The sequence below is a fragment of the Schistocerca americana genome, chromosome 6 (assembly GCF_021461395.2).
Source record: "Schistocerca americana isolate TAMUIC-IGC-003095 chromosome 6, iqSchAmer2.1, whole genome shotgun sequence".
Taxonomy (NCBI): domain Eukaryota; kingdom Metazoa; phylum Arthropoda; class Insecta; order Orthoptera; family Acrididae; genus Schistocerca; species Schistocerca americana.
The window spans coordinates 166,150,951-166,174,804 of record NC_060124.1 but is presented as its reverse complement, the minus strand read 5'-3'; the positions used below and the strand labels follow the sequence as shown (position 1 = coordinate 166,174,804).

Here is a 23,854-nt window from a genome sequence, read left to right as displayed (position 1 = left end):
GAATCGACCGTTGCCTCCAATACTCTCCCAGAGCATCACGTCAACATGTAAGCGTTTCTGACTGTAATCAATTTTCCTGAAATTTTTGTAGACATTCAAAGCAAATTTCACTTGCAACTATTTTTCCTACAACGAAACTGGTTTCTATAGAAGGTATGTCGGTCGGCAAATAAGCTGGGCTTGGCTAAGTCTCTGTTTCCCGCTGCTCGTCGCTAAACTGTGCAGCTATTACGCAGTCCTACTGCAAAATGGTACTCAGATGTCACATCGAGGCAACCGAAACTTACTCTCTTTTGCTCATATTTCATGGGCATACCCGTGCGTAAAGTAGGACTGACCACTAAATGTCACGAGAAGCGGACCCACCAGTATAAAAGGAGACGGGGAGTATTGTGGTGTCAGTAGAGAGGCAGGAACAGCAGAATGTGTAAGCGTATTGTCATATCACTAACTTGGTTGCAGAGTATCTTTGCGAGCGTCTGCATTCCAGAGTCGAGCACGGGACGTGGAGCTGCTTGTAACGTCGCGAGTCAATACGCAATAGCATTTTATTGCAGCAAGCTACTTTGAAGTACGGGTTCGTAGTTTTGGAGCCGTTGGCAGTGGCAATATACAGCCGCTGGTATCTTGGCGTGACTCACTCGCACCTGTCGCTAGCCTAGCCGTGGGAAGCGCAACCTGTGTTAAGTTGGAGTGACAGAATATTCAAGCCCCTAAGAATCTAAATAAACAGTATTAAATATTATTCAGTTTGTTAAAGGTCAGTATAAAGCCCTTTGTTATTAAAAGGAAGGTTGTATTAAAATCTCAGCTATCTACCTGAGATACTTTCAGATTTAGAGACAATTACCTAAAACATCAAAAACCGACACTTATAAGATTAAAGTCAGTTAGGATTCATTGCAGTTTGTCTTTCACTATCATTTGGAATTACCACTGAAGTTCACTAAATGGCAGAACGATTTATTTAGATTTTTTATAATTAAAAACGTTCACTATTTTTCATTTTCGTAACATATAATTCAGAAAGGATTAATATTTATTTAATAACTATTTGTTTTGTTGTATGAATAAATGAGAGTGAGTGAGAATGTATTTGTGGGACATACGTAAAGATTTAATATTAATTAAACATTACGTAACTATGTCATGGCAAAGTGTGAAGCAAGCAGTTGCAATGAAACCTGTAATTTCACTACCTTGCTGATGATGTTTGTCCAAGGGTACTTGCTTTTGTAAGAAGGCAGCCAGAATAACCATTTCCAGAGTAACGATTGTCCAATGTCGTTTCAAGATTAGTTTTCTTTTAGTTTGGTTTTGTTAAACATTGTATTAAGATTTTCGGGATGAAGTGACGTAAATGCATCTGTGAATATTGATTGGCGTAGGACAGTTTTGGCGCGAGATAGAACTCGAAGGATTGTCGTGATTGGCTGGTCATTTTGAACAACCAATCAGAGTTACGCATTGCCCGCGCTATATCAAGTAGTTACAGGCCCTGGAAGGAACGGCAGGGAGTCAGTCGTCGGCTAGCTATCGGACGTACGGGGCATGTTGGACGTGTCCGTCTATGTTATGAGTAAAACGAAGAAGTTAATGGTATTTCGCGTCCGGATGGTATTGCCGTGAAAGCAGTTGCATTTACAGACAGATTGTGGAAATTTGAGCTTTGTGAAGTGTTAAGACCGAATGTGAAACTCATATATTGTAGCAGAGCATCGACTGTAGATCACGTAATAATTCGGGTCGGACTTAAGTACATTTCTAGCTGTGTCGCGTGTATATTGGGTTGAATGAACTGTGAGCTGAGGACATTGGTATTAGTCGTTTAAATAAATACGAGCTGATGGCTAATTCTTTAATTTTGAACGTAAAGAAATAAAGAACTTGTTTCGGAATTTCTTTCTAAAAGAATGAAGCAATCGCCCTCCACCCGAAAATCGTTATAAGATATTACAGGATAGCTTGCTTGCTACCAGAGTTTAGGCGAACTTTGCAAACAAGTATTGACGACGTTTTTCTTCAACGCTGCTTTTAACATCGTCTGAACAGTATCTACGTATGCAAAGAATCGGGCTGGTGACCAGACGCCTTACTGAGTTAGGTGGAACTTTTTGTAGTGCACAGTACGACGAAAGACAGTGGTCGGATAATTACCCAACGCAACGCGACTTGTACCCCGCCTCGCCGCATGCTGTGTTGTGTTGTGGGTAGCTCTGCATGGGGAAGGCATTATTATGTCAGTTCAAGTGTGGCTGCAAGTATTGTTATTGTGAAGTAATGAGTTATGGAAGTGGATTCAGTGAAAAGTGCGTAAAGATGTAATTAAGTATGAGCAGTTCCGCCTATAATGTCTCTGAGTGTCCGCCCGTTTGCGTGTCGTACCTAACAACATCAATCATCCGCGTCGAGTTCGGCCTCCCAGAATGAAACTAATGTGAGTCAGTAAAATAATTTAGCACAAACGAGAGCAATCTGGTACCAGATATTGTGTGTGCGTGACGAGCGTAAGAACTTTCTTTCGACCATTCGGCTTCCGCATCATCAACAATACCCCCGCCGTGTCAGTCATGCGTACGCTCGTCAAAGTGAAAATTGTGGATAACTAATCACCATCATCATTGCCTGTGTATCTATCACTGAAGGTTCAGCCAGAGTAAGACCGTGAAATACGTGTGACGGCGTGAAGTACAATAGTGACAGACATTAACATCGTCAAGAACACTGTACAATAATTAGGGAATGATAATTATGACCTCTCATCAAATTAGCAAGAACGTTACTTGTCATCAACTATTACGACTTAGTATGTAAACCTGCGATTTTCTTATCGTCTCAAAATAGAATCGTCCATACCAGACGTAGGACAGTGTTGTGTTTAGTGTTTAATGGCTCCTCTAAACCTGCTTGCATATTTATATAGCCTACATAATTTGAGGCAAGCAAGCAGTAGCGTGGAGCAGAAAGAACACGGCCGCCGCGAGAGCACCAGGTATGTAGCGTGGGCAGGGCGCACGGTTAAAGCGAGAACAGTTTAAGGTTCCCCCACCAGATGTACCCCAGTGCGTGTTACAAATGGGTCGGTCAGAGACTTCGAACGTGGGTTAGTCACTGGATGTCAACCGAATAATAGATCCATTAGAGACATTTCAGCCCTTCTAAATCTGCTCAGGTCGACTGTCAGAGCTGTTACTGTGAATTGGAAACGCAATGGAACAACCACTGCTAGTCTTGGTAATAAAAAGATCAGCCTCCTAACGTACTTTGCATATTTCCACTCAATAATGCCTATGGAATAGTTTTCTGCGGTAACTCACCACTTAGACATAAAGTATTGATTGCACAAAAGAGAGCAGTGAGAATAATTAGTCGTGTTCACCCAAGGACGTCATGTAGGCACCGTTTCAAGGAGTTAGGTATTTTAACTGCACCATCAGAGTACATATATTCGCTAATGAAATTCGTTACAAATAATCCATCTCAAATCGCGAAGAACAGTGATGTTCATACATACAACACTAGAGGGAAAAATGACCTTTCCTATCCGTTATTAAAGCTGTCAGTTGCTCAAAAAGGAGTACATTGTTCAGCAACAAAGATCTTTGAGCATTTGCCCAACAACAGAACGTGTCTGGCAGGTAGCAGATCAAGTTTTAAATCTATCTTAAAATCTTTTCTTTTGGAAAACTCCTTCTGTTCCATGGACGAGTTTCTGTATCAGAACGGGTAAAAAAAATGTACCTCTACATGTAGTTGCATGTGTAGAACTAAAAATTTCAGTAATATTAATATTAGCACTATTCATGTGTGTATATATATCTTGTAACCTGACTTGTTCCACATCATATCGATAACATAATCGTAAAAATGATCTACGGAACATGACATAACTAAACTAAACTAAACTGCTAAACCAAGACCAGGCAGACTTCGTGTATTGATGGACAACAACCATCAAGCGCTGTGGTTGTAAAAGATCGCATGAAATCAGTGGAAGGAATTAAGGAATGACTCGTGAGTTCCAAGGTACTACCAACAATCCAGCTAGCACAATGACTGTGCATAAGAGAGTTAAAATGAACGGGTACAATGGTCGTCTATTTCCTCAGTGGCCAGACGTTTCTGTAGCCAACACAAACGACGCTTGATGTGGAGTGATGAGCGACGCCACTAGACAGTGGGTTAATCGAAAAGAGTGATTCGGAGTGGTGAATCGCACTATAACCTACGGCAGTTAGACGGAAAGGTAACGATTTGGCGAATGCATGGAGAACGTTACCAGTCATTATGTACACTGCCGACAATGAAGTACAGAGGAGGTGATGTTAGGGTATGGGGATGTTCTTGGTTAGGGTGTGATCCCCCTATTGCTCTTAAGGAAACACTATCTTCAGAAGGATGTGAACACATCTTCCAGCACAGTGTATTGCATGCAGTAGAGGGACAGTCCGGAGACGATGATTCTACCAGCATCACAATGCGTCTGCAGCTCGTGGTCTTGTGGCTAGCGTTGCTGACTCCGGATCACGGGGTCCTGGGTTCGATACCTGGCCAGGCTGGGGATTTTCTCTGCTTGGGGACTGGGTGTTTGTGTTGTCCTCATCATTTCATCTTCATCATCATTCGTAATAGTGACTGGATAGCACTGTGTAGAAACTGGGTCTTTGCACGGGCGCTGATGACCGCGCAGTTGAGCGCCCCACAAACCAAATCTCATCATCATCACAGCATCACAATGTACCGTGTCATAAGGCAGAATCTGTGAGGAAATGGGTTGTGAAGAATAACACATCTGAAATGGACTGGCTTGCCCAGAGTCACTACCTAAACGCAATGGATCACCTCTGGAATGAGTTACAACGTCGATTCGCTCGAGACCCTTGCGTCCGACATCACTACCTTCTCAGGTTTAGGCTCTTGAGGAAGAATGGGTTGTCATTCCTCCACAGACATTCAGACAGCTCGTTGAAAGTGTCACTGGCAGAGTCCAAACTTTCATAAGGACAAAGGGTGGACCCCTCCCACATTAATGCCCATTAACATGTATCTGCGTACTTTTGATCAGATAGTGAACTTACCTCAGAAGTAACCATTTGCTGAGTAGTTGCCATCGTTAGGAAAGTTTCCTGATTACTTGGACTTGTGTGTTACTTTGGTCTGGGAAAAAATTATCGGATCCAGGGTCATTTATCTTGCAAGATTTTTCGTTAGGTTTACTAGTAAGTTGAAGAAGCTATGTTATTAAACGCGTCTTTAATTTGTTGGGTTTCAAACTGCCGAAACTCTAATACCTAAATCTGTGGGCTTGTGACGTCGACAGACGATTGTTATCCTATTTTCTCGTTTTCGCACTCCTAGATCACTCTTTCGAACGGTTAGCTGATGGAGAAATATTTACTGACATCACTATCATCAACGAGAAGGAAACTTTACAGGCAATTCAGAGTCAAATCACAAATAAATCTACAACAATATATACGAAACTCTTAATTAAAATGAAATTGTGAAACAGTGCTAAACCACCTCACACGTGTGTGATTTCCATGAATTACATTTCTGCCTTATGAAAGTCGCCGCAAAACATCACTACCTAGTGGGCACACTCAATAATTGCGAAACCTGTCATCCAAGTTCAGCAATTCTAAAGTTTTACCGACTCTTTGAGGCAAGCTACTAATTGCTGCAGGTTTAAAGTTTTGTCCCTCTCGGTCTATTTGTGCTTCGGGGCTTAATCTGGCTTTCACAGCCGGACGCTGTGACCGAGCAGTTCTAGGCGCTTCAGTCCGGAAACGCGCTACTGCTACGGTCGCAGGTTCGAATCCTGCCTCGGGGCATGGATGTGTGTGATGTCCTTAGGTTAGTTAGGTTTAAGTAGTTCTAAGTCTATGGGACTGATGACCACAGATATTAAGTCTCATAGTGCTTAGAGCCATTTGAACCATTTTTTGGCTTTCACAGCTGGCAACACTTTACCTAAGAAGAGGCTGCGAAGTTGCGCTGTAGTTTGGATCCTGTGTCACGCTGTATGAGCACCCGTAACTACCCTGATGATTCATATAATAGGTCGGAGGAAGACAAGGGTAGTAACACGTCTAACAGAACCGTTATTAAGATATCCCATGCTACTGAAAGAAAACTTCGTCTGATATGAAATGAGAATACGAGGGTTGGAACTTAAATAGTGGCAACTATTTACTCACAACTGATACAAAAGAGTTACATGTTTGTACCTGTTACTGTCCAGCGTTGTGTAGAATCCGTTGCCAGCGATGTGGAAGGCGTAGTATACCGTTAACAGAGACTATTCTGTAGATGGTGCGAATGGAGCTGTCTAAAGTTATGGTGATTCTCGTGTACAACTGTGAAGGTGTTGTCCTAAAGCATTACGTTCCTCCACGGCAGACCGTCAATTCACAGTATTACTGTTCGTTTTTGGAGCATCACCTGCGACCAGCTTTACGACAGAAGCGGCGACACTTCCTGCGCAACCTACCCCTCATTTTGCACGACAATGTGTGGGCAAGCTGTGGCAGCTTTGTTCGGTCGATGGGACTGGGAAGTACTGTACCATCCACCATCCTCCCCGGACTTAAGCCCTTGTGACTCTGATTTGATTCTGAAGATGAAGGAGCCACTTCGTGGCATTCGCTTCAGAACTATTCCAGAGATTCGACAGTCAGTATACCGCTCCATTCGCACCATCAACAGAACAGGCTCTGCTAATGGTACACTACGCCTTCCATATCGCTGGCTATGGGTTCTACACAACGCTGGTGACTACTTTGAAGGACAGTAAGAGGTGCAAACATGTAACTCTTTTGTATCGGTTGTGAGTGAATAGTTACCACTATTTGAGTTCCAACCATCGTATTTTGGAAATGTGTGGTAAGTTCTATGGGACCAAACTGCTGAGGTCATCGGTCCCTAGGTTTATACACTACTTTATCTAACTTACGCTAAGGACAACACACACACCCATGCCCATATCCCTAAGTGCAATCTGTTACACAATATCCCCGCCCCCGCCTACACCACTCCCACCCCTCAACCGATTCCCCACCATCATCAACTTTAACGCCTAACTAAACTTTTGAATGAAAAATAATTTTGTTTGAAAACTTATGTTTTTAAAATGATGAAAGATAAATGATATTTAGTTTATGTGTGTATGTGTGTGTGTGTGTGTGTGTGTGTGTGTGTGTGTGTGTGTGTGTGTGTGTATATACTGTAATGACTGATGAAGCAATTCCCGGTGAGCGAGTGCTACCCACAGCTCAGTCACGAAAGCTAACATTCACGGTGATGGTAGACACTTGTCACAAAATGCGCGTTCTCTGCACTACGCTTGTCCCTAGCGGCATTTGCTTCACCCACACCTTGCATCCCCATTAAAATCCACCTAGGTAAAATAAGTGCACTGTAGTTACTGTTTCTAAATCACTTGATTGCTGGACTTCTACTTCTGAACTGGCACACATTGCAAGACTTCAGGCCGGTAACGCTTTGTGTCTGACTACTCTAACAACAATAATGATAATGACTATGTGTACAACAGTATAGTTAGTTCATATACACTACGTGATCAAAAGCATCCGGACACCTGGCTGAAAATGACATACAAGTTCGTGGCACCCTCCATCGATAATGGTGGAATTCAATAAGGTTTTGGCACACCCTTAGCCTTGATGACAGCTTCAACTCTCGCTGGCATACGTTCAGTCAGGTGCTGGAAGGTTTCTTGGGGAATGGCAGCCCATTCTTCACGGAGTGCTGCACTGAGGAGAGGTATCGATGTCGGTCGGTGAGGCCTGGCACGAAGTCGGCGTTCCAAAACGTCCCAAAGGTGTTCTGTAGGGTTCAGGTCAGGACTCTGTGCAGGCCAGCCCATTACAGGAATGTTACTGTCGTGTAACCACTCCGCCACAGGCCATGCATTATGAACAGTTATTCGATCGTGTTGAAAGATGCATTCGCCATCAAATGTTCAAATGTGTGTGAAATCTTATGGGACTTAACTGCTAAGGTCATCAGTCCCTAAGCTTACACACTACTTAACCTAAATTGTCCTAAGGACAAACACACACACCCATGCCCGAGGGAGGACTCGAACCTCCGCCGGGACCAGCCGCCTTAGACCGCTCGGCTAATCATGCGCGGCCAGTCGCCATCCCCGAATTGCTCTTCAACAGTGGGAAGCAAGAAGGTGCTTAAAACATGAATGTAGGCCTCTGCTGTGATAGTGCCACGCAAAACAACAAGGGGTGCAAGCCCCCTCCATGAAAAACACTACCACACCATAACACCGCCGCCTCCGTATTTTACTGTTGGCACTACACACGCTGGCAGATGACGTTCACTGGGCATTCGTCATACCCCCACCCTGCCATCGGATCGCCACTTGTGTACCGTGATTCATCACTCCACACAACGTTTCTCCACTGTTCAATCGTCCAATGTTCACGCTCTTTACGCTAAGCGAGCCGTCGCTTAGCACTTGCCGGCGTGATGTGTGGCTTATGAGCAGCCGCTCGACCATGAAATCCAAGTTTTCTCACCTCCCACCTAACTGTCATAGTACTTGCAGTGGATCCTGATGCAGTTTGGAATTCCTGTGTGATGGCCTGGATAGATGTCTGCCTGTTCCACATTAAGACACTTTTCAACTGTAGGCGGTCTCCGTCAGTCAACAGACGAGATCCGCCTGCACGCTTTTGTGCTGCACATGTGACTTCACGTTTCCACTTCACTATCACATCGGAAACAGCGGACCTAGGGATGTTTAGGAGTGCGGAAATCTCGCTTACAGACGAATGACACAAGTGACACCCAATCACCTGACCATGTTCGTAGTCCCATTCTGCTCTCTCACGATGTCTAATGACTACTGAGGTCGCTGATATGTATCACCTAGCAGTAGATGGCAGCACAATGCACCTAATATGAAAAACGTATGTTTTGTGGGTGTCCGGATACTTTTGATCACATAGTGTATACATTTCGAAGTTAGTAATGAAGCAACTTCTCGTCTATTGCAGGAACTATCTACAATACAGAAGATATTTTCCTGAGATATTCAACGTTTGTTGCGGAAGTCTTACTTTCACTTTCATAGAGGTACAGTTCCAAGTACAAAGTACGTGTGTAATCAGTGATCTATGTGAAATATCTGTGACCTCCACTGCATGGTGTCATGCGTTAATACTAGTAACTGAGGAAAAAGAATTATTGATAACTTCTACAATCAGCATTAAGGTATTCCAAAATTGTGATAATGATAATGATGTTTTAAAAGTAATTTAGTTTCATGAGTGAAACACAATCACACGTTTTGGATTTTTACCCATTAGAAAATTTCATCTTACCCCTCAGGGGGGAATTAGCTCCAGGTTGGGAACTATCGATCTAGATCAACATACTGGCTCTTATAGTTAAATGACCATCGAGTAAAACAAATGGAAACACGGGCACGCTAAAGAGATCTATAGAAGAAATTCATTGTCACATTGTTTCAACACATAGCGAAGTGAGAGAGGCACTTACCAAGCAGGTTGTCCCACGTCATGTAGACAGTCCTCTGGTACTTGATGCATGTGATGTCACCAAAGTAAGCGTTTAGGACCGTGAGGTTTGGAGACGTCTGGCCTTTCCTATGGTTGAAAGAACAAACACAAAACACTGTCACAACTGAAAACAAAGAGCGAGAAGGAAGTCACTCAAAGTGCTATTCCGTGGAATGAGCAGAAACTAGATATCGCGCATGAAAATGCCGAGCACATAATGACTGTATTTCCACATCCACAGCTACACTCCACAAGTCATCTTACAGTGTGAGGTGGAGGGTACTTCTGATGTCAATTTCATCTCCCCCCCCCCTTTTTTTCACTCAATCCACACATGGTGCTTGGAAAGAACAATAGCAGGCAAACACTCGTATGAGCTGCAACTTCCCCAATTCCCAAGAAGTGGTCATTCGTGAGACATACGTGGAGGACAGTAATAATTTGCCTGATTCTTCTTGGAATGTACGTTCCCAGAACTTTAACAGCAAACTCGGGTGTGGTACACAGCTCTTACCTTGTAGCACCTGGCATTTGGTAGAGATGAGCCTGCTCCTTTGTAATGCTCTCCCAATGGCTAAGCCGAAGCCGTGATGAAAATCACCGCTCTTCCTTCGACTGTCTTCGTTTGCTCTATCAGATCAATCTGATAACGATACTAAATAAGAAAGCAATACTTAAGAATCGATCGAAATGCTTATTCTCTAAGTCACTTCTTTTGTGGATGAATTATATCTACCCAAGATATTTCCAAGGAAAATTAGTCTTGAAATTGCTTTTCCAGTTAGTTTTACTTGGGACCAAAGAGATACTTCTATATATTTTACAGTTGTTGCTACTCACAGTGATTTATCAAACAGCATTCTCATAAATCAAAAAAAGTTTTGCATCACCTTGGTTCCGAGAGTTCTGGAACCTGTACAGAAAATTGGAATAGTGATCAACAAAAACATGCTTTCCGTCCTTTTTATTGCTCATGAAAACCACACATTTCATGTTGTACCACCACACAGCAAGACCTTCAGAGGTGGTGGCCCAGATTGCTACACACACCTGACCTCTAATACCCAGTATCACGTCCTCTTGTATTGATGCGTACCTGTATTCGTTGTGGCAAACTATCCACAAGTTCATTAAGGCGCTGTTGGTCCAGATTGTCCCACTCCTCAACGGCGATTCGGCGTAGATCCCTCAGAGTGGTTGGTGGGTCACGTCATCCATAAACAGCCCTTTTCAATCTATCCCAGGCATGCTCGATAGGGTTAATGTCTGGAGAACATGCTGGCCACTCCAGTCGAGCTATTTCGTTATCCTGAAGGAAGTCATTCACAAGATAAACACGATGGGAGCGCGAATTGTCGTCCATGAAGACGAATGCCTTGCCAATATGCTGCCGATATGGCTGCACTATCGGTCGGAGGATGGCATTCACGTATCGCACAGCCGTTACGGCGCCTTCCATGTCCATCACCGGCGTACGTCAGCCCCACATAATGCCACCCCAAAACAGCAGGGAACCTCCACCTTGTTGCACTCGCTGGACAGTGTGTCTAAGGCATTCAGCCTGACCGGGTTGCCTCCAAACACGCCTCTGACGATTGAAGACGTATGCCACACACCGGAGGAGAGAACGTGATGCCAATCCTCAGTGGTCTATTCGGCATGTTGTTGGGCCCACCTGCACTGTGCTGCATGGTGTCGCGGTTGCAAAGATGGACCTCGCCATGGACATCAGGAGTGATGTTGCCCATCTTGCAGCCTATTGCGCACAGTTTGAATCGTAACACGACGTCCGGTGGCTGCACGAAAAGCATTATTCAACATGGTGGCGTTGCTGTCTGGGTTCTTCCGAGCCATAATCCGTAGGTAGCGGTCATCCACTGCAGTAATTGCCCCTGGGGGGACTGAGCGAGGCATGTCATCGACAGTTCCTGTCTCTCCTCCATGTCCGAACATCGTCGCTTTGGTTCACTCCGAGACGCCGGGACGCTTCCCTTGTTGAGAACCCTTCCTGGCACAAAGTAACAATGCAGATACGATCTATAAGCGGTATTGACCGTCTAGGCATGATTGAACTACAGACAACACGAGCCAAGTACCTCCTTCCTGGTGGAATGACTGGAAGTGATCGGCTGTCCGACATCCTCCGTCTAATAGGCGCTGCTCATGCATGGTTGTTTATATCTTTGAGCGGGTTTAGTATCATCTCTGAACAGTCAAGGGGACTGTGTCTGTGATACAATATCCACAGTCAGAACTACAGACAACACAGAATTGGGGTGATACAAAACTTTTTTTGATGTATATACACTCCTGGAAATGGAAAAAAGAACACATTGACAGCGGTGTGTCAGACCCACCATACTTGCTCCGGACACTGCGAGAGGGCTGTACAAGCAATGATCACACGCACGGCACAGCGCACACACCAGGAACCGCGGTGTTGGCCGTCGAATGGCGCTAGCTGCGCAGCATTTGTGCACCGCCGCTGTCAGTGTCAGCCAGTTTGCCGTGGCACACGGAGCTCCATCGCAGTCTTTAACACTGGTAGCATGCCGCGACAGCGTGGACGTGAACCGTATGTGCAGTTGACGGACTTTGAGCGAGGGCGTATAGTGGGCATGCGGGAGGCCGGGTGGACGTACCGCCGAATTGCTCAACACGTGGGGCGTGAGGTCTCCACAGTACATCGATGTTGTCGCCAGTGGTCAGCGGAAGGTGCACGTGCCCGTCGACCTGGGACCGGACCGCAGCGACGCACGGATGCACGCCAAGACCGTAGGATCCTACGCAGTGCCGTAGGGGACCGCACCGCCACTTCCCTGCAAATTAGGGACACTGTTGCTCCTGGGGTATCGGCGAGGACCATTCGCAACCGTCTCCATGAAGCTGGGCTACGGTCCCGCACACCGTTAGGCCGTCTTCCGCTCACGCCCCAACATCGTGCAGCCCGCCTCCAGTGGTGTCGCGACAGGCGTGAATGGAGGGACGAATGGAGACGTGTCGTTTTCAGCGATGAGAGTCGCTTCTGCCTTGGTGCCAATGATGGTCGTATGTGTGTTTGGCCCCGTGCAGGTGAGCGCCACAATCAGGACTGCATACGACCGAGGCACACAGGGCCAACACCCGGCATCATGGTGTGGGGAGCGATCTTCTACACTGGCCGTACACCACTGGTGATCGTCGAGGGGACACTGAATAGTGCACGGTACATCCAAACCGTCATCGAACCCATCGTTCTACCATTCCTAGACCGGCAAGGGAACTTGCTGTTCCAACAGGACAATGCACGTCCGCATGTATCCCGTGCCACCCAACGTGCTCTAGAAGGTGTAAGTCAACTACCCTGGCCAGCAAGATCTCCGGATCTGTCCCCCATTGAGCATGTTTGGGACTGGATGAAGCGTCGTCTCACGCGGTCTGCACGTCCAGCACGAACGCTGGTCCAACTGAGGCGCCAGGTGGAAATGGCATGGCAAGCCGTTCCACAGGACTACATCCAGCATCTCTACGATCGTCTCCATGGGAGAATAGCAGCCTGCATTGCTGTAAAGGTGGATATACACTGTACTAGTGCCGACATTGTGCATGCTCTGTTGCCTGTGTCTATGTGCCTGTGGTTCTGTCAGTGTGATCATGTGATGTATCTGACCCCAGGAATGTGTCAATAAAGTTTCCCCTTCCTGGGACAATGAATTCACGGTGTTCTTATTTAAATTTCCAGGAGTGTATATAACGGTTCAAATGGCTCTCAGCGCTTTGGGACTTGACATCTACGGTCATCAGTCCCCTACAACTTAGAACTACTTAAACCTAACTAACCTAAGGACATCACACACATCCATGCCCGAGGCAGGATTCGAACCAGAGACCATAGCAGTAACGCAGTTCCGAACTGAAGCACCTAGAACCGCTCGGCCACACCGGCCGGCGATATATATTATATATGTGTGTGTGTGTGTGTGTGTGTGTGTGTGTGTGTGTGTGTGTGTGTTATATCCAGCATCTCTTCCTAAACCAGTGGATCGATTTCAGGCAAACCTGGTACACAAATTCCTTGCTATATGATAATTAGAACTGTGAGCATTAGAATCTTCCAGGGAGTTTCACTTTCATTAGAACCTCCTATCTCACATAGGCCAAGAGATATGGGAGAAAAGGGTTTTCAGATCCTCACATGTAGGCTCCTCCAAAAGCCGAGCATGTTTTGTGGGCAGTATCGGTATGTGTTGCATGGGTTACGTGTATGGGTTGGCATGGCTACACACAGGGAAAGGGGGGGGGGGGGCACTTAATGGATAATGACATGACAGAGGAGGAAGGATAACGTGGACAGAGATGGGGGGGGGGGGGGGGTAAGAAATGGAGACAGACAGGGAGCATAGATGTACACAATATATATGTCGAACACGAATGCGAGCAAAGCCACGGGGAAAAAGATAATTTATACATAAATCGTGTGCTATAAGGGCTCCCTTGGGGTATTCCCAAAGTTACTTTTACAACTGACTATTTCCTCTCCTAGATGACTTGTATTCGGTAAGGAGTTCTGAATCTAGTCACAAAGGTGGTTCGATATTTCGCGACATCGAACTTTGTCCATCAGATGACAGAGTGGAGCTGTGCCGAATCCTTTCGGAAGTCAAGAAACACATCAAACCGGGCAGTGTAACAGTAAAGGCCGTATAACTCCCCCATGGGGTACTCCGTTTATGAATACATATTGAGTTCTGTCTCCAAGTAAGTCTTATATACAGGATGAAACATTCTCTCTGCAGCGAACTGTGCGCTGATATGAAACTTCAAGGGAGATTAAAACTGTGTGACAGACCTAGACTCGAACTCGGGACCTTTGCCTTTCGCAGCAAGCGCTCTACCTGCTGAGCTACCTAAGCACGACGCTCAAGCCTATTTACCTGCGTTAGGTACTCCTTGCACGATTTAGAACCTTTCTTTCCCTTACTTTCGTTACCTTTTTTCGTGTTGCTTCTAGATGATGTAATGAAGCACTGACAGTCGTTATTTGGCTGTTACCTCCCAGTTCTATGGGACTTTTAATTACGTTTGACGCCTCGGTCACGATTTGCAAGAATTTTTATCGGTAAGTTCAGTTATGGTGCAATATTTTATGAGTTGAAATCTATACCCTTCATCACCTTGTGCTCCATAGTCCAATCGGTGTATGTATTCCTTTTGTTGTTTTTAATTTATTCATTTACTGTTGCCTTTAACAGCAATTTACACGAATACCAGTTTGTAATTTCTCAAGATTGTCTGATGATGCCTAGAACAGGCGAAACGCGTCACATGTGAAAATTAAAGAAACCTGTCTTGTGAAACCAAGACTGTTTTTTCTGTTCTAAAGTGGAGGACAAATGAAAATAAGCAAGCGGCGGGCTGCACGATCCAATGTCTGGAGTTTTGGGAGAAACGAAAAGGACGAATATGAAGTATTTTAAACAAAAACATGAATAAAAAGTATTGCAGAGAATCAGAGCAATATAAATATGTAGACAGTGCTGTAACAGACCAGAGGTCTTTTAGTATACGCAGGGAAACACGATAGCCCCTAAGATACCAGCAAATGATGTGATTTCATGGCAGTCCTAACGAGATTGTTTTTTTTTTAATATAATAAAACCAAAAAAACGCAGCAAGGTCTTAGGATAACTACAAATAATTTTGACAAAAGAGAGCCACTTTGGTTAGAGTAAGCAAGGTAGCATATTAACAGTCAAGAACTAAATCACTAAAAAGTCGGTGAATTTTTTGTTTGATGTTCTCAACTGCAAAAACAGGCAGCTTCTTTTTAATTTCTGTGCCCAGACACGGCAGATCAGGAGTCAAACCTCCACCGCTGTCGGGTATAGAAAAGGCGATTAACGTATTGCAGAACAAAATATTTTATGGAAATTGTCAGCTCCGCACGAAAAAGAAAACTGAGGCCTTTGTTTGTAGCAATTGCAGACCATTTGCTTTCTGGAGGTTACATACAAAACATTTTCCGCGTGTCCCCAGAAGAGATCAGAACTAATTACAGACTATCATTGTTGCTTTCGAAAGAACATTTCTATAAAACATTACTTAATCACATCTGGGGCAATAATAGACAATAGAACTTAATACAGATGTCAGTTTCTTTGCGTATCTCACAAAATGTTGTATAACGCCATAAATCACCAAAAATTAATAAATATCGTCAACGAAATGCAAATTCCCCACAAAATTCATCATATTGTTACAAATATATACATCCTACAGAATGAAGACGACTGTGGCAAAGAAATTCAGAGTTTACGATGGAGTCAAATCAGGAAAAATCCATTTCGCCTTAAATATCACCTTGGATATAACTTGACAGAAAAGTCATGAAAACGAAACACAAAAGATTACTCAAGAGGAAGTCGATGAGAGACTTTTAGGACTGGATCAAGTGAAAATCATCGACCCAAATGTTGCATCCACCTGTAGGTTTGCTCACGCAAATGGTGAAGTACTTAAAATCTTCTCAACAGAAGATTTCAAAAGTCTTACGGAAAACTGTTATACAGTTCCTTTGAAAGTGGGTCTACATGAAACTGAAGAAGAACCCGAAAATTATTTGATCAGTTAATCTAGCAGCTCCACACTCTATAGACAGCCGTCTGTAGCTCGTCTACAACAGCCAACAGTTTTAAATAATTAGGAAGCCTTCTTAAAAATGATAAAATACATATAGAATTCAAAGTCTGTTTTTTGTGGCAGTCTTTGAAATAAATAAATAAATAAATAAAGATCCGTCTCCTCAAATCTCAAAACCTGCTTCTATCAGCCAGTCACTATGTCTTTTTTGCTTTACGGATCTGAGATTACTCATTAGGAAGTCGATGAGAGACTTTTAGTACTGAATCAAGTGAAAATCATCGACCCAATGTGAACGAAAACCTACTGGAATGGAGAATAAGGAAATACGATAGTATCGGCCGAGTAATGCACCTGTGGCTACACTGGGTTGCGCGTTAAGCCTGGATGCCGGTGAACAGGCCACCTTCCATAACGCTCACCAGAAATCCGGATGAAACCAGAAAAAGAAGAAGACCGAGAAAGACCTTACAGTTAACCTGAGCAATCAGAGCAAAACATTCTTCTCTGAGACTGAAAATAACGTGTATAAATGGACAAAGTTGAAGAGTATTGACTAGACAACTTAGACAAATGTACGCCGAGCAAAATTGTGAGGGGTGGGAATGACCCGCTACGGTTCGGGAGCCGTGTCAGAAAGCTGCTCCGAAAGCAAAGAGAGCTTCAGCGCAGATTTAAACGTAACCAAAACCTCATGGATAAACAAAACTACGAAAAAACGTAATTAGCAGATGGAGAGCGGTGCGTGAAGCCTAAAACAGATTCGAAAATAAAACTCTGTCTGTTGACCTGTCCGAAAACCCTAACTGATTTTGGTCTTACGTTAAATCATTAAGAGATCTGTCCAACTTCTCCGTGCCTTAACGGCATGGAAACAGAGGCTGACAGAGTGAAGCCCGAAGTACTAAATCCCTTTTTTCTAAAATCTTATTTGATCCATTATAAATGGTTCTGAAAGCCTGCGACTGTGAAAACAATAGGTTTCTTTATAAATAACTCATCTGCTACCAGTCACGATTTTCTTTTTTTCTTTTTCTCACGACGCGTTCCGGTAAATGATTCCCTTCTTCAAGTGCGTTTTTGTGTTTGTTATGTCATTTCTATCTCACACATCAACAACGTCACATAGGAATGACATGACAAACACAAAAAACTCACTTAAAAATTGGAATCATTTCCTGAAATGCGTCGTGAGAAAAATAAAAAAAAATCGTGACTGGTAGCAGATGAGTTATTTATAAACAAACCTATTTTTTTTTCTAAAATCATTTCACCGGGCAAGAGAGTACTGCGGTTTCACTTTTCAGTCGTCGCACGAACGTCAAAATGACAGATGTCGAAGTAAATAACTGCGTGAGCAAATATCAGCTGAAATCGCTTGGCATAGCACAGATGACAGGAACTGATGGGATTTCGATACGACTCTACATAGTGTGAAACAACGTGCTCTTATTCTGGCAACAGTCTGCTGTAGGTCCTCGGTCGCTGGGAGAACAGAAGGCTTCTACTCACTGAAAAAGTGCACAGAGCAATACCGTCGAACAGACGCAGAAATCTACAGACTCCTGTCACAGGCGTCATTCTGTTGTCGAATTTTAGAACACATCTTATGCTCGCGTGTTATGTGATGTTTATTGAAAATCTCCTCTGTAGAAGTCAACATGAATTCCGGAAACGTTTATTGAGTGAAACCCAGCTCCATCTGTTCGTCCACGAGATCCAGAAAGCAATAGATACAGGCGCCCAGTTTGATGCCGTCTTCCTTGACTGAAGGAAGGCGTTCAGTTCCGAGCCGCCATCTAATGAAAGAAATATGAGCGTACGGAATAGACGAATTCTGTGATCGGCTTTAAGAGGTCTCAGCACGTTATTCTTAACGGAGAGAAATCTTCATACGTGAAAGAACTCCGGGTGTACCCAAGACATTGTTGTATGACTACTAATATTCACCATAGGGAGATTGCTGTACCTGGAAGACAGTGTACCTAGGAACACATGATGTTTCCTGATCGGTGCCATAAGCAGTTTGCAGCATTTTCTGCTATTTGTATTCTTGTGAGACATCAGGTTGCGTTTGCAAATATTACGAGTCCTATGTGTTCTATTGCTATGTAATATATTAAATGTATTTGGAGGATACTTTTAATTCTTCAATTACAGAGTTTCAGTGATGAGTAACATTCTGCATATTTTTACAACTAGTTACATAGCGTGTGGACAGTTAAGCCATACTTCGTCAGTCATGCACGACTTGCATTTCGAAACGAAATGTCTTCTACCGTGGAACAAGTGACGTTTTCAAATGAACTGAGCTCTTCAATGTCTTAAAAACGTTCCCTGTCTTGAAAATGGAAATTTCTGTTAGTTGCCTTCAACTTCTATTTTAAAAGGTTTTTTAACTTGTAACTGGTTTTTGATAATACTTCCACTTAATTTGATTTCACTTACTGATTAATGGTGTGTAGTAGAGTAATAATGTAACCCCGTAGACAATTAAATGTGGTACTGACATGATTATCTCGGGTGCAACATCTTTAAACTTGAACAGAATATCTCTTTCTATGTACATACCTTGAAAAACCTTTCTTATAAGAATTAATTTTTTGTAATTTCTTTATCTTCACTGAGAAAAACTACAATTTTTACTTTCACTGTCACGGTTTACAAAACTACGTTAGCAAAAAAAGTAAGTGAAAATTTGAATATACAGACACAAAAACAGCCACACACATACAAACATACAGTCTCCAACACAGGACTAATTCATGTAATCCTTATCATTACATCTCCACTTGTAAATTTTCTCTGTAAATAACTTCTGTACATTGTATATGGCTACAGATGACAAATGGTAAAAAGAAAACAACTGTAAATTAAAACATTAAAAACCCCAAGAACTACGGTATATATAAAAAGTCTTGTCTGTTTTATAAGTTATGAATACTCACATAAGAAATTCAGTTTATATTTGTACGGGTCGTAAAAGCATTTTTCGTATTGTTTAACAAAAAGGAAGTAAAATCCCGCTGATAATACAGTTACATCACCAAAATTTGTGTGGATAAAAGAAGAGAAAATTGTTTTTGCTCAAGGGGGGTCCCGACCAAGGACAAATTTGTAAACAGAAACGGATACGAGACCTGTGACCTCAAGATGAGTAGCCTAAAGTAGGAAAAACACCAACGAATAGATCAAGAACAAATTGTTTCATAGGAATAAACATCCAAATGTAATAAAACAGGAAAAAGCCAAGAAAGAGTCACGTCACAAACATTTTTATTCGAAGGAATGTAAATTGTGACTGTTTCACATCATTTGTAACGTCTGACAGAAAATGTGTCGGAGAAGTGTAATCCATTTATAATTAAAAAATATAAGAAACGGAAGTTTAGGTAAAGATGTAACTGCCATGCTTCCCTTCCAAGGAATCACTGAATGTGCACAGCATCACCTCATTTATTTTCTGAGCAGCGATAAAGAATACAGAGCACTGGCACAACAAAAAATACAATTCCCTGTCATTTCACATCAAGAAAATCGACCGTGGCTAATAGGTCTTTCTTTTTTCAGTAATTAATTTGTTGGTTAATGGAAAATGAGGAATATTTCCTAGTACGGGAAGATCAAGGAACAAGGTCAGAAAAAAGGAAAAGTGAGCATCGCAATAAAATGATGAGCACAGGAAAGACAGGAAACCAATAATCGAAAAGATCCCGATAGTTCTCTGACGCACCAAAATAAGAACGGTTTCCGTAAAGTGACTAGAAGTGGTGGGTACCTTCGAAAGGAACTTTCAATCTTCTAGCCGAAGTTACTGAAAACACGGTAAATTTTGCACGTCAAATACACTACCAGAAAAAATATTGGCACACCTGGAAAGATGATATTGATTTTGATCCGATGACGGAATATGCCACCTGGGAGATAGTAGAAGTACTGTAATGGTTTCAACGTCGTCCGCCAACAGATAGCATTGTGGCGTAGCTAACAGCGTACCATCACTGTCTACTCTTTAATAGGGAATGCCAGAAGACTGTGTTGCGAAAGTGTGGAGAGAGCAGGCGACCGTGCCACAGAGATGCACTCATGCTTCCTACAGCCAACTGAGCTAGTTTGGAAGGGAACAAATTGTGGCCTTCCTATTGACGGGACGGTCCTTTCGGAGAACTGCCACACAAGTTGGACGCGCTGGTATCAACGGCCACGAGGACGTTCTGCCGTAGACGAGGTTTTGGAGTCCACGCAGCACAGACGTCTACCAGGATCATCGTATAGTAAGGGCAGCAGTGGCAGATCGCACAGCTACCACAGCACAGATAAGAGGGCTTGTGTGCTGAGACGTGTAAACACGAACTGTTGCGAACCAGTTATTAGCAGTGGGACTACGGGCACGCACAACTCTAGCCTATCTTCCACTCGCGCCACACCATCGGCGTGCACAGTTCGGATCGACAAGTGCTACCAGAGGATCACTTGGAAGATGGAATGGCGCGCCGTGGTCGTCAGCGATGAAAGCAGGTTCTGCCTGCACACAAGTGATGTTCGTTTGCGTGCACGACGTAGGCCTGATGAACGCTGTCTCGTAGAATGCTTTCCTCCAACACACTGGCCCACCCCAAGCCTTACGGTCTACAGTGCGAAAAGTTATGACTCTTGTTCACCTTTGCTGCTTCTGGAGGGACGCTAACCAGCCCTCGAATGTTGTTAGACCGGTTCGTTTGTCATTCTTGCAACAGGAACGTTATGAGTTGTTCCAACAGGATAATGCTCGCTCACACACTGCTACTGAAACTCAAGATGGTCTGAAGGCATCAGAAGCTTCCCTGACCAGCACGACCTCCGGACTTGTCTCCAGTTGAACACGTGTGATATATAATGGGATAAGAAGTGACTCGTGCGACACGTCAACTAACAACGTGAACAGATTGAGCAGGCGTGGCATAATGTATCCCAGGACAGTATTCACCATCTGTACTATCGACTGAATCCCAGAGTCAGCACCTGCATTGCCGCCCGTGGAGGCTACACCACGTACTAATACGGATGTTGCATCTTGGGTCGATACCTGGTACCTCATAACAGTTTACTCTATGGATTTGGAAACGTAATCATTTCATGAACTCCATATGCACTGTTGCAACAATAAATTTAGAGTGAATTAGAAACCTCTGAAAGGGAGTACTAATTTTTTTCCGAAAGTGTATGTATAAAAATCGTACATGTATTGAAATCCCTGATCTAGCAGGACAGAGCGGGCGTGCAAAGGGGCCAAAATAAGTTGCTGCCAGTTACACTCAACATATAAATTTTATTACTTAAAACACACAATAGCATAAGCAAGAATTAAAAAACTCTCAGGGATTTAACGTAAGAGCTCCTGAGATTTAATTTAAATCGGCTAAAGGCCACATACGAAAATCCAAGGCCCAAGGCCTAAGCAAGGAACTGAGGTACAGTAGTTCTTCTGGAAGTTTCACTTCTTTTACTTCAATAAAAATAGGCTGAAGGCCTTAGCTTAACTCTCTCTCATAGAACTCGGCTGAAGGCCTCACATTAAGCAAGAACAGTGTTACGGTTTAAGGCCAAAACAAAGATTTTCAAAGTTAATTCTAAATAACCTGAAAACTCAGCTGAAGGCCGCATATCAACAAAACAATTTAACGGGTTAAAGGCTAGGAAGAAGAGCTTTTAATTTAAAAAGGCTGAGGGCCTTAGCTTAAGATATTTCATGTAAAACTCGGCTCATACTAAAGAATAACAATGTTATGACTTAAGGGCAAGACCAAAATTTTGAATTTTTAGTTTCAGAGAGATTAAAACTCGGCTGAAGGCCACACACACCATGCAGAAAACAATTTTACGGCTTAAGGCCTAAAAGAACAGCCTTGCAATTTAAATAAGCTAAACCTCGACTGAAGGCCACACACAGTACTTAAAAATAAAAGGAAATCACTATGTAAAACAGAAGGAGCGGCGCTCAGAAGGTTCCAAGGGTCGGCCTGGGAAATAACACTAACGCACGCTTAGATGAGACAGGCAGCCAGACCGACAACCTCTTAATCAGGAGGCAACACGACCTAGGGACGGTTCACAACCGACCGACAATCTGACCGATTTCCAATGGCCAGATCCAACAACAATGTCCAACCACATCCCAACTCGGAAAATGGTGTTCGTCCCGAGGTTCCAAGACATCGTCGGCTGAGACGACCGGCCGAGCAAACGACCAACGGCAGCCCACCTTCGCCAGTGCTCAGCAGTCCACATGTCACCATCCGACGACCAGCCGACCGGCCGACCAACGGCCTTCCGTCTGCGTCTTGCACCGTGCGGACCCGCCTGCTACTGACTGCCAGCTTGGTACCCGACTGCTGCTCCGTGCCCGACTGAACTTCCGTGCTGCTGCGTTCCGACTGCACTGCTGGTCCGTCTTCAACCGACTTCCAGACGCACGACGGCCCGGGGATATTATCGGTCTCTCCAGAGATGGTACGACAGTGCACTATCGATACGCTCTGCCGCTGCCACTCACAGGCAAGTAAGGCAGGAAGTTAGTGACGCGAGTAAATGGAATAAGAAAACGAGGCGGCAGTACCGTAGTAGAAGATGACAAACGATAAATGGCATGAACAGGAGCCGTGCACGGCTCACGTACATATGTACGTGCAGACTCACAGGACGAGGGACGAGTTGAAGAGCTGCGGGGTGAGAACGACCTTCTCGGCGGTGGCAGAGTAGAACTTGTCGGAGCACTGGGGCAGGCACACGCAGCTGGCGGTTGGATCCGACGACTCCCGACCTCTTCCACCGTTCCCGACGTGGTCTCCACCTGACGTGTGGAATCGCATGCGCGCCAACTCACCTGGAAAAACACATCACAACGTCTGAAACCAAGTCGTCTAAACTAAGATACTTGAGAGGATCACACAAAGTACTGAAGAAAATTCTGATCACTAGCGTTGTTATCTGTACTGTTCGACAATAATTCACCCCCTTTTTCTTCGAGGTGGCAAAAGGAGGTTTGAGAAACGCAATGAGAGGCTACAGCTTCCCTTTCATCTTGAGAAGCTGCAAAAGACACAGACTGGCTTAAAGTAACAATGAGTGGTGCTAAGCATTTGATCCACGCAACCGCAGCACACGGGTTTAGTGTGAAATCGCATCTCGTTGGACTTCGCAGCCATATTTAAGGAGGGGGTAGGGGGTCAGTAAAGCGCACAGAAGATGTCGGTCATCACTATACATGTTGCGGATAGTTCAGATACCAGTGTAGCTATTTAGACACGGTAATGTCGCATGACAGCAGACTGTCCATACGGCAAGATGTTTTACCATAAAGAGCAAGTGAACTTTATTGAAAGTGATGCGATGGCGCTCTCAAATTCGCACCACTGCCATAGCCGAACGTATACTTCTCCCAGTACAAAATCTCCAGACGGTCCAAGATGGAAACGACAGCTGCGTGGAAGCTGACAATAAAAGATTATCCCACGAGGGATAGAGAATTCCTCATTTGTGGCATTTCAGAACGACTTTTGAGTCTCACACTGGAATATAAATAGCCCACAATTGTTCAAATGTGTGTGAATTCCTCAGAGACTAAACTGCTGAGGTCATCTGTCCCTAGACTTACACACTACTTAAACTAACTTATCCTAAGAACAATACACACACCC

General features: G+C 44.0%; 1 protein-coding gene across 1 annotated transcript in view; it reads right to left on the bottom strand.

Moving 5' to 3' along the window:
- LOC124620029 (pickpocket protein 28-like) overlaps positions 1 to 23,854 on the bottom strand; it is an 86,452-nt gene that overhangs the window by 4,522 nt on the left and 58,076 nt on the right. The window contains exons 9-10 of the mRNA XM_047146695.1: positions 22,854 to 23,040; positions 9,541 to 9,647 (exon numbers count right to left, since the gene is read on the bottom strand). Coding sequence (XP_047002651.1) covers positions 9,541 to 9,647; positions 22,854 to 23,040 — 294 coding nt within the window. The remainder of the gene's footprint in view (positions 1 to 9,540; positions 9,648 to 22,853; positions 23,041 to 23,854) is intronic.